The sequence below is a fragment of the Macaca mulatta genome, chromosome 7 (assembly GCF_049350105.2).
Source record: "Macaca mulatta isolate MMU2019108-1 chromosome 7, T2T-MMU8v2.0, whole genome shotgun sequence".
Taxonomy (NCBI): Eukaryota; Metazoa; Chordata; class Mammalia; order Primates; family Cercopithecidae; genus Macaca; species Macaca mulatta.
This window is the reverse complement of record NC_133412.1, coordinates 22005445-22017598: the sequence shown is the minus strand read 5'-3', so window position 1 is coordinate 22017598 and position 12154 is coordinate 22005445. Positions and strand designations below refer to the sequence as shown.

At 41.8% G+C, this 12154-nt stretch overlaps 1 protein-coding gene across 3 annotated transcripts in view; it reads left to right on the top strand.

The window, feature by feature from the left end:
- Window positions 1-12154, top strand: part of SPG11 (SPG11 vesicle trafficking associated, spatacsin) — a 103077-nt gene that overhangs the window by 57976 nt on the left and 32947 nt on the right. For all 3 annotated transcript variants that reach the window (XM_015142126.3, XM_015142125.3, XM_077939309.1), the window contains 6 exons: window positions 6119-6284; window positions 7896-8101; window positions 8362-8470; window positions 9807-9966; window positions 10387-10659; window positions 11283-11483. In XM_015142126.3, the coding sequence (XP_014997612.3) occupies window positions 6119-6284; window positions 7896-8101; window positions 8362-8470; window positions 9807-9966; window positions 10387-10659; window positions 11283-11483 (1115 nt within the window). The remainder of the gene's footprint in view (window positions 1-6118; window positions 6285-7895; window positions 8102-8361; window positions 8471-9806; window positions 9967-10386; window positions 10660-11282; window positions 11484-12154) is intronic.

Sequence of the window (12154 nt, the reverse complement as noted above, 5' to 3'; positions counted from 1 at the left end):
GGCTAACACGGTGAAACCCTGTCTCTACTAAAAATACAAAAAAAAACTAGCCGGGCTCGGTGGCGGGCGCCTGTAGTCCCAGCTACTCGAGAGGCTGAGGCAGGAGAATGGCTTAAACCCGGGAGGCGGAGCTTGCAGTGAGCTGAAATCCGGCCACTGCACTCCAGCCTGGGTGACAGAGCGAGACTCCGTCTCAAAAAAAAAAAAAAAAAAAAACCCTTTCTCAGTGAAGTTACTAGAGAGTAGACAAAATCCCCTCTCCTGTTGTGATGGCTCCAACTCCATCACTTAGGTGACATCTTGACCTGGCATTCTAACTCTTGGAAATTGAGCACTCTACCAGGTAGAGTAGAGGCACAGAGAAGTTGAAAGCATGTTCCCTGCCATTTTTAGAAGTTTAAAACATACTTGAGGAAATCACAAAGTAAATGAAACTGTTATCTTGAAAATATAATACTTTTTTTTTTTTTTTTGAGATGGAGTCTCGTTCCACTCAGACTGGAGTGCCGTGGCGCAATCTCAGCTCACTGCAAGCTGTGCTTCCCGGGTTCATGCCATTCTCCTGCCTCAGCCTCCTGAATAACTGGGATTACAGGCACCTGCCACCACGCCCAGCTAATTTTTTTGTATTTTTAGTAGAGATGGGGTTTCACCGTGTTAGCCAGGATGGTCTCGATCTGCCGACTTTGTGATCCACCCGCCTCGGCCTCCCAAAGTGCTGGGATTACAGGCGTGAGCCACCGCGCCCAGCCAATACATATTTATAAAATTGGAAAACTGTATTTAATTTGCATGTTTCCTTCTGTTTTCTTATGGTTTTACCACTGAATGTGGATGTAGTAACACTGGGTGGTGACTTGGCTTCTGCACCAGGCCAGAGTAAAATTTCCCTTTAGATTGAATTTTCTCTTATACACAATCTCCATACTAAGCCCCAACCTGCTAAAAAATTATGGTCTTTTCTGAATAGAAAACTCAAATGTGCTCATTTCAGTACTGTGTGCCTTACACACACTCAGCAAATATTTAATGAATGGCTTTATATGTAATTACAAGTTGCCAAAGTCGCTCTGTTCTCACAAGAATGCAAATAGGGCATGTGACAGTTTTTTTAATCTCAAAGAGGGAATGTACTTTCAGGTAAGACCTTTGTAAGATGACAGATACCTCGAGGGTCTTCAAGCCTTTTTTTTTTTTAGGAATCAGGTCACAATGTGGAAAGTCCTTGGAATTCCATGAGAAAATACAACTTTATTTCAGAAATAAGCTTTGAACTTTGAAAACAAGAGCAGATACACTGTTTTCCAGAACTAGTTTCTGGAACCAGATCACTGTGTTGTCTTTTTTTAAAAATAGGTAGTAAGTGGTTAAGAGACAATTGAATAGTACATGACAGGAGTGATTCTTTCTTTCTAACTGGAGTCAGCCCTCCAGATCCTTGGGTTCCATATCCAAGGATTCAGCTAACCTCAGATGGGAAATATTTGAGAGAACAAACAAACAATTAAAAAAAAAAGAACAATAAAAAAACCAATTTAAAAATACAGTATAACGCCGGGCGCGGTGGCTCACGCCTGTAATCCCAGCACTTTGGGAGGCCGAGGCGGGCGGATCACAAGGTCAGGAGATCGAGACCACGGTGAAACCCCGTCTCTACTAAAAATACAAAAAATTAGCCGGGCGCGGTTGTGGGCGCCTGTAGTCCCAGCTACTTGGGAGGCTGAGGCAGGAGAATGGCGGGAACCCGGGAGGCGGAGCTTGCAGTGAGCCGAGATCGCGCCACTGCACTCCAGCCTGGGCAACAGAGCGAGACTCCGTCTCAAAAAAAAAAAAAAAAAAAAAAATACAGTATAACAACTATTTACATAGCATTTACATTTATTAGGTATTATAAATGATCTAGAGTAATTTAAAGTGTATGGGGAAATGTGCATAGGCTATATATAAATACTATGCTATTTTACAGGGACTTGAGCATCCTTCTGTGGATTTTGGTATCCAAGAGTTTCAGGAACCAATCCCATGGATACCAAGAGATGACTAGACTCACATCAAAATATCTTCTGACTTCAGATTTATCTAAAAAGAGACATTTTTTTTCTGATATTTTCTTGGGTTTAGAGGAACTTTAATCTGAGCTATTCTGTTGGTCTTATTAATAGAAAGATGGTACCATCTTTCTAAGATATTCATGCTCTATGAATACAACATCAGAAAGTAGGTGATAACAAATGGAGGTTATAGAAGGGTAATTAGTGTCGAGGGAAAAACGTTCTAAAATTACCTGTTGGAGGCCAGGTGTAGCGGCTCATGCCTGTAATCCTAACACTTAGGAAGCTGAGGTGGAAGGATTGCTTGAGGCCAGGAATTCAAGACCAGCTTGGACAATATAGCAAGACACTGTCTCTACAAAAAATTAGCCAGGTATAGAAGATAAGGGTCAAGAAGGTGAAAGAAAAATTTAAAAATTAGCCAGGCATGGTTGTGTGTGCCTACAGTCCTACAGAAGGCTGAGGCAAGAGGATTGCTTGAGTTAAGGAAGTCAAGGCTGCAGTGAATTTTGGTCATGCCACTGCACTCCAGCCTGGGCAACAGAGCAAGACCCTGTGTCCAAAAAAAAAAAAAATTACCTGTTGGAGAAAGGTGCAGTGAATTGGCTTTGGTGAACAGAGGACTCACATAAATATGTTAAAAGGGATTTTATTGTATAATGACCTTTGTGAATGAATTTTAAAAGCTCCTTTTGCATATATTTAACAGATTTTATAATGATAGGGTTATTGGCTATTGCCTTTCTGAACTTAAAGGATCATCAAATACAGAATTAAAACCAGGGTGGTTCAACATACACAAATTAATAAATTATACACCACATTAACAGAATGCAAGACAAAAAGCAGGCCAAGCGCAATGGCTCACGCCTGTAATCCCAACACTTTGGGAGGCCGAGGCGAGTGGATCATGAGGTCAGGAGATCGAGACCATCCCGGCTAAAACTGTGGGAAACCCTGTCTCTACTAAAAAGTACAAAAAATATTAGCTGGGCATGGTGGCGGATGCCTGTAGTCCCAGCTACTTGGGAGGCTGAGGCAGGAGAATGGCGTGAACCTGGGAGGCGGAACTTGCAGTGAGCCAAGATCATGCCACTGCACTCCAGCCGTGAGTGGCGACAGAGCGAGACTCCATCTCAAAAAAAAAAAAAAAAAGACAAAAACCATATGATCATATCAATAGATACAGAAAAGGCATTTTGCAAAATTCAACATCCTTTCATAATAAAAACTCTCAACAAATTAGGCATAGAAGGAATGCATCTCAACATTATAAAGGCCATATATGACAGGCTCACAGCTATTATCATACTCAGCAGTGAAAAGTTGAAAGCTTTTCCTCTAAGATCAGAAACAAGACAGGGATGCCCACCCTTGCCACTTCTGTTCAACATAGTACTTGAAGTCCTAACCAGAGCATTTAAGCAAAAAAAAAAATGAAAGGCATCCAAATCAGAAAGGAAGAAGTGAAGTTTTCATTGTTTGCAGATGGCATGATTTTGCATATAGAAAATCCTAAAGACTCTACCAGTAAAACTGTTAGAACTAATAAACAAATTCAGGAAAGTTGTAGGATATTAAATCAACATACAAAAATCAGTAGTGTTCTATATATCAATAGCAAACTATCTGAAAAAGATAATGAACAAAACTATCCCATTTCTGTTTTTTAATAGAACACAAAATACTTAGGAATAAATTTAATCAAAGAGGTCAAAGATCTGTACATGTTAAACCATCAAACATTGGTGAAAGAGGCTAGGTGGGCTGGGTGCGGTGGCTGGCCGGACATGGTGGCTCACGCTCATGCCTGTAATCCCAGCACTTTGGGAGACCGAGGTGGGCAGATCACCTGAGGTCAGGAGTTCGAGACCAGTCTGGCCAATATGGCGAAACCCCGTCTCTACTATAAGTACAAAAATTAGGTGTGGTGGCACATGCCTGTAAGTCCCAGCTACTCAGGACGCTAAGGCAGGAGAATCGCTTGAACCCAGGAGGCGGAGGTTGCAGTGAGCCAAGATTGTGCCATGGCAGTCCAGCCTGGATAGCAGAGCAAGACTCTATCTTAAAAAAAAAAAAGAAAAGAAGAGGCTGGGTGCACACATGTAATCCCAGCACTCTGGGAGGCCAAGGCAGGCAGATTGCTTGAGCTCAGGATTTTGAGACCTCATCTCTACCAAAAATACTAAAGAAAGCCGGGTGTGGTGGAGTGCACCTGTGGTCCCAGCTACTTGGGAGGCTGAAGTGGGAGGATCACCTGAGCCCAGGAGGCAGAGGTTGCAGTGAGCCAAGATTGTGCCACTGCACTCCAGTCTAGGCGACAGAGCCAGACCCTGTCCCAAAAAAAAGACCCAAAAAAAACCATTTATGTTGTATACTTTAAATATATACAATTCTTAAAAGTTAAATAAGTTGCTCAAGGTCATGCAACTAGTGGTATCAAAACCAGGAATCACACACTTTTTTTTTTTTTTTGGAGACGGAGTTTTACTCTTGTTGCCCAGGCTGGAGTGCAATGGCGCGATCTTGGCTGACTGCAACCTCCACCTCCCAGATTCAAGTGCTTCTCCTGCCTCAGTCTCCTGAGTAGCTGGGACTACAGGCATGCACCACCATGTCTGGCTAATTTTGTATTTTTAGTAGTGATGGGGTTTCTCCACGTTGGTCAGGCTGATATCGAACTCCCGACCTCAGTTGATCCACCCATCTCAGCCTCCCAAAGTGCTGGGATTACAGGAGTGAGCCACCACGCTCGGCCTCAAACACATTTATGAGTCTAAAGCCCTATTACCTCTGAGATACTAGACCTGCCAGACTAGAGCTTCCTTCCACCCCTGTAAACAATATCCTTAAATGAAATCAGTTGGGACAGCTTCTAAAGTTATTTTTTTATATCAGTTTTACACATTCAACCAGAATGGCTTTAGCTCTCTGACAGTTGTCCCAAAATGAGCATGCACATTGCCCTCTAAGGAGTCACTTCTGGGTCTGCTTTCTTATGTCCCCAGCACGTGTTCCTCCATTGGTTTAGGGATGTGTTACAGATACTGGGATATAGATATAGGGATGTTATAGATACTGGGAATTCCCCCCGCAGTTATATATTAGTATCTATAATAACAGATGTAATGAGCTGTGGCCAGGAAGACCCAAACGGAGAGAAGACATCCCTCTCCACCCCCAAGTAATCACTGAGCCTTGCTCCACTGGCAGCCAGACCCTCCCAGGTCTCTGCCAAAGCTGTAGTTCAATGACCGCAGCCCTCACAGGAGGAAGATTCCATTAACAAAATGTCATGGAGCATTCCCGCTGGCACAGCCTTCCAAGATCATCTAGCCCAATTTGCTTATTTTACTTAGGAGATCATAAAAGCCCAGAGAAGAGAGAAGATTTCAAAGTACTCAGGCGTTTAGAGACAATCAGCTCTAGAGTGCTGATTGTAGATCCTAAAAGTCTCTCAACAGAAAAAAAAGCAACTAAAATTACAAGTAAGTTTAATGGGATGGTAGGAGGGAGCATCTTTTTTTTTTTTTTTTGGAGGCAGAGTTTCACTCTTGCCCAGGCTGGAGTGCAAAGGCACAATCTCAGCTCACCACAACTTCTGCCTCCCAGATTCAAGCTATTCTCCTGCCTCAGCCTCTCAAGTAGCTGGGATTACAGGCATGCGCCACCACACCTGGCTAATTTTGTATTTTTAGTAGAGATGGAGTTTCTCCATGTTGGTCAGGCTGGTCTCGAACTCTTGACCTCAGGTCATCCTCCTGCCTTGGCCTCCCAAAGTGCTGGGATTACAGGAGTGAGCCACCGCACTCAGCCAGAGCATCATTTCTTACCATGGTTTTTATGCAACTTCTCAGATACACATCTTTGTATAAAATGAAGGCTATCTCTATATGTTGAAGTAAAATAAAACAGGTTTTGGTAAGTTCAAAGTGATACATAGTGATGCAAAATGATTACAGCAACCAGTTTTCTTTTATCATTAGAGAGTTAAGTTTTCCATGTGCAAATCTGAAATTAATTATGGTGATGTACAGATAATTGATATTGTTTCACTTTCCTCCCAGATGCATGGAGTCATCTCCCACATTTCTCTAGCCCTGACCTGGTTAATAAATACGCTGTAGTGGAACGTCTGAATTTTGCTTATTATTTACATCATGGACGGCCATCATTTGCATTTGGTACTTTTCTGGTCCAGGAATTAATCAAAAGCAAGACTCCCAAGCAACTGTGAGTATTTAAAATATAATTTTGGCTGGGTACAGTGGTTCACCCCTGTAATCCCAGCTCTTTGGGAAGCAGGAGTATCACCTGAGCCCAGGAGTTCAAGTAGGCAGTGAGCTATGGTCACACCACTGCACTTTAGCCTGGGTAACAGTGAGACTCTGCCACTGAAAAAAAAAGTAAAATAAATTATAATTTGTATTCTAAAAAAGGGCATATCTGTAACATTTTACACATACATTGAAAAACATACTGGAAACATACCACATTTAACAGTGAATACATTTGGATGGTGATTATTGTTTTCATTTGTGCTTCCCTGTGTGTCCCAAGTTTCTGGCATTCAGTGTGTGTGATTTTTGTTAACTGGAAAAAAGATAAATATATTTTGAAAAATAATCAGATTTAAAATCATATAGGAGCTTGTCAGGTATTAGTGGTTAGAGAGGGAATTCTAAGGGAGGGAGAGCATTAGGACAAATACCTAATGCATGCGGGGATTAAAACCTAGATGACGGGTTGATAGGTGCAGCAAACTGCCGTGGCACATGTATACTATGTAACCCTCATGTTCTGTACATGTACCCCAGAACTTAAGGAATTATATGATGAGATGTGAATTCTATATTTAATGTCTTTAATAATTCATTTAATTCATTTTTGTAAAGCACAGAATTGAGAGGAGCATTTGCTATAATGAACAGCTAAATATAGATTTACTTTATTGGTTTGTTTTATAATTAACAAAGTAATACCTTTTTTATGGTAAAGTATTCAAGTAGTTTAGAAAGGTGAAAATAAAACATATCCCTCAGTCTCCCATTCCACATGTTAATAACATGGTTAATAATGTCTTGTGTGGGCTGAGCATGGTGGCTCACACCTGTAATCCCAGCACTTTGGGAGGCTGAGGTGGACAGATCACAAGGTCAGGAATTTGAGACCAGCCTGGCCAATATGGTGAAACCCCATCTCTACTAAAAATACAAAACTTAGCCAGGCATGGTGGTGGGCACCTGTAGTCCCAGCTACTCGGGAGACTGAGGCAGGAGAATCACTTGAACCTGGGAGGCGGAGGTTGAAGTGAGCCGAGAGCACGCCACTGCACTCCAGTCTGGGCAACAGAACGAGACTCCATGTCAAAAAAAAATAATAATAAAAATAAATAGTAATTTATTATGTCTTTCTCAAATTTTCTATTCCTATAAAAGGCCTATCTGAGTTTTTTTAAATGTGCTTTATGATGTCAAACTTTAAGTGGCATTGATATTCTTTGTAGTTCGTATACATACTCATAATTGATAAAATCACAAGTTGGCAGTCTTTCAGAAGTTGTACTTCATGTCTTCTGGATGAAGTTGGAAGCAAGAATAATTTAGACTATGAGTAAGTGTTTTAGAAAGTCAACTTAAGGGAATGGGGGGCTCTTGTGCCAAAAGACAACTGAAAAGCTACCAGGAACCTAAACGGGTACGTGCAAGGGGCAAAAGGGAAGGGAGAGGAGGCCAGAAATCACATGGCTGGCACTCCATGTGTCACTGATTTAATTCCATTTGCTTTTCCTGGTGAGAAATAATTTTCATGTGCTGATGTGATTTTGATTCCTTTCTTTTTCAGGATCCAGCAAGTAGGCAATGAAGCCTATGTTATAGGGCTCTCCTCCTTCCACATACCTTCAGTAGGAGCTGCATGTGTTTGTTTCTTAGAATTGCTTGGCCTTGACAGCCTCAAACTCAGAGTTGATATGAAAGTGGCCAATATAATTTTGAGATACAAGTGCAGAAATGAAGATGCTCAGTACAGCTTTATCAGAGAGTCTGTAGGTACAGCACCTTTTTTTATTTGGCCTGCTTTGTTTAGAGAAGGTGTGACTAGGTCTAAGGCATTGATTTTTGAGTGCTTGGGGAGAAAATGGCTATCTTCTTGATTTTATCCTTTTCCTGCAGAGTGTGTGTTCTTTATCTCACTTTCTTGGGCACTTTAATTGGGTTCTGAAATGGCCCTGAGCCACACTATTCAAACAGAATTGCTCAGGTTTTGACTTTTTCTCTTGACTGTATTTTGTTGTTTATATTTCTTACAGCCGAAAAACTATCTAAACTAGCTGACGATGAAAAGGCAACCACAGAAGAATTGCTTGTTCTCTTAGAAGAAGGCACATGGAACAGCATTCAGCAACAGGAAATAAAGAGGTTTGTGAGTTGCAGTCTCAGCCTCTTTTCTAACAAGCTTATTATGCCAACCTGTATTTGCCTAGTTTTTCTTTGAACAACTCTGGTGTTTCCACTAAATCCCACTAGACTTTATCTTCTTCTTTATCTAGCATATAGCAGATGCTCAGTAAATGAATAATGATTTTAATTGCATCTTGCCATCAGTGAAAAGAAGGTGAAGACAGCAGTTCTCTCTTTAGAGATGGACTTACCAAGAGAAGGAGAGCAGCTTTGTCTCTTCCACTGCCCTGCTAGTCAGAAAAGTCTTTTAAATGGTACATGTTGAAATGCCAGAAGATGTGGGTTCAGATGTCTTGGAGGATTGGAAAAAAATGAAGGAGAAGAAGAGGATGATGTGGGATGGGTCTTCTAAAATTTGACTTTAAGTAATGTCCTTAATTTTTTCTTTGTATTATGTCAATTGATAATGGAAGCTGAAGTGACTGTACGTAAAAGCATGTCCTTACACTTCATGCCTGTTTTTCTCTATGCTGCCCCGCTGAGGCTGACCTAACCACTCCAGACCCTGAGAAGGCACCCTTTTTCTGTATATCCTATCACTGATTCTGTTCTTGGCAGAATCCTGCTTGCAGCAGAAACGTGTACCCTCCCTGTGGTGAGGAGGCCCAGGTACCCACCAGGCCTCTGAGTACTCTAAAGTGAATAGAGCAAGAGAATTAAGTGCTCAGAAAGTTTCTTGACTGACAACTTCCTCAGTTCTCCTAAGGATGCTACACAGCCAGTATAAATAGGTATTTGATTGATGCCTTGGGGAAGGAATGAATTGTGCCAGTATGATAAGCTAGCTATTCTGCCTTATGGGTGAAAGAATCTACTTTTTTCGGTCAGGCACAGTGGTTCACACCTGTAATCCCAGCACTTTAGGAATCCGAGGCGGGCGGATCACCTGAGGTTGGGAGTTCAAGACCAGCCTGACCAACATGGAGAAACCCCATCTCTACTAAAAATACAAAATTAGCTGGGCGTGGTGGTGCCTGCCTGTAATCCCAGCTACTCGGGAGGCTGAGACAGGAGAACTGCTTGAACCCAGAAGGCAGAGGTTGCAGTGAGCTAAGATTGCACCATTGCACTCCAGCCTAGGCAACAAGAGTGAAACTCTGTCTCAAAAAAAAAAAAAAGAATGAAAAAAGAATCTACTTTTCAAAGTAGCCTAATAAATATTTAGTATTTATTGGAGAATATACTGTGCTTTAATTTATATCATATTTACTCATTTTCCAGTTCAAACTAAAGCTATATTTTAATGAATTTTTTGTTTTTTCTTGACCACCCCCACCTCTAATTCTAATTATAGGTTATCCAGTGAATCTAGCAGCCAGTGGGCATTAGTGGTACAGTTCTGCAGGCTACACGATATGAAACTAAGCATATCTTACCTTAGAGAATGTGCCAAAGCAAATGATTGGCTGCAGTTCATTATTCACAGCCAACTCCACAACTACCACCCAGCAGAGGTAAGCCACTAATTGTTAGCAGTCACTCAAAAGGAAATAGGAACACTTCTCAGAAGATAGCATTCTTTCTATTGTGTAGACATAGGCCTTTTTTTTTTTTTTCTTGACATCCAGGATATGTACTGGATCCATGGGCTTTTGTTTCATGTGATACTATTATTTTTCCTAAGATTTCAGTGGGTTGGCATCAGACAAGGCACTAGTCATTAGTACTGAAGAGCTGAAAAGCTTTTGTGACTTCAGATTGAATATGGAAATTCACTCAAAAGCACCATACAACTTTGTAAAATTATATAGTAGTCACTCTGACTTAGTTCAGGGTGAGAAAGCATAATTTTGTCTATACTTTTCTCTAACATTTTCAGCTCCAGTTGAAACTGAAAGTTGGGTTTCTGTTTAATCATCTGATATGCCTTCTAGGTGAAATCCCTTATCCAGTACTTCAGCCCAGTCATTCAGGACCACTTAAGGCTGGCTTTTGAGAACTTGCCCTTAGTGCCCACCTCGAAAATGGACATCAATCAAGTCTGCAATAAGTCCTCCCAGGAACTTCAGGGAAGCAAAGAAGTGATGACCGATTTATTTGAGATTCTGCTCCAATGCTCAGAGGAGCCAGACTCCTGGCACTGGCTTCTGGTTGAAGCAGTGAAACAACAGGCCCCTATCCTCAGTGTTCTGGCCTCATGTCTCCAGGTGAGGATCATGAGAAGCCTAAATTAAGTACCCAGAGAACAATAGAATAAGTGATGAGGGACAGGAAAGGCTGATAATCAGAAGTGGGATGATGATGACAGTGAGGTTCCAGCATGTGTTTCCAAGTTCACTGCAACTTTTTGTGCTTCTCTAGCTTAGGCTCTGGGCCATTTAGTGTACTTGCTTGTGCCTTAACATTCAGTGAACTCAAGTGGTCAGAGCCTTGGCTCCTGGTTGGCAGTCACAGAGAAAGATGCTTTGGTGGACTGACCACCAGTGTTTCTTTGGTGCCTTCTTTAGCAGGGAAAAGGGACATTCCAGACAGTCCTTTAATCAGCAGATCAGTGGAGGGCAATCCTACTCTCTTACGATTCGTACTTCCCTGACTTTCACATATTCCCCCTTCTGTCTGCTTCTTGGTCTTTTGACCTGCAACACTCTGCAGGACAGTTTAGAATGGTCCCTTGGTTGCTCATTAGTTTGTTTCATGTTTGAAGGCTTTTCAAGCCATTTTAACTAATTAAGTTGGGTGACTTATTCTAAACAGGAAATACCCATCTGTAGCATTTGAACATTTGCCAGGTAATCCAGGCCTAGTTGTTATTTTATTTATCCCATGGCAGGGTGCCAGTGCCATTTCTTGTCTCTGTGTTTGGATCATCACTTCTGTGGAGGACAGTGTTGCAACTGAAGCCATGGGACACATTCAGGACTCGATAGAGGACCATACCTGGAACCTTGAGGATCTTTCAGTCATCTGGAGAGCATTATTAACAAGACAGAAGAGCAAAACTCTCATCAGAGGTTTCCAGCTTTTCTTTAAGGTAGTGATCGTTGCTTCACTTCTTTCCAGAGCTTACGGGGTTACTTCAGCATATCCCCTCTTGGCTTTTTCTTATTTCCATCCTTGCATTTTTTTTAGCCAACAGCAGATGATGATGATGATATTAGAAGTACCATTTACTGGCAGGGCACGGTGGCTCATGCCTGTAATCTCAGCACTTTGGGAGGCTGAGGCGGGCGGATCACTTGAGGTCAGGAGATTGAGACCAGCCTGTCCAACATGGTGAAACCCTGTCTCTACTAAAAATACAAAACTTAGCCGGGCATGGTGGCATGGGCCTGTAATCCCAACTACTCGGAAGGCTGAGGGAGGATAATTGCTTAACCTGAGAGGTAGAGGTTGCAGTGAGCTGAGATCGTGCCACTGCACTCCAACCTAGGTGACAGAGCAAGACTCCATCTCAAAAAAAAAAAAAAAAAAAATTACCTTAGCAAAGTGGTATTTTTTTATTTTATTTTACTTTATTTTACTTTTTGAGACAGGGTCCTACTCTGTCACCCAGGTTATAGTTCATTGTCATGATAAGGCTCACTCCAGCCTCAACCTCCAAGGCTTAGTTGATCTTCCCAACTCAGCCTCCCAGGTGGGTAGGACCACAGGCACACGCCACCATGCCCGGGTTTTTTGTTTGTTTGTTTGTTTGTTTTTGTT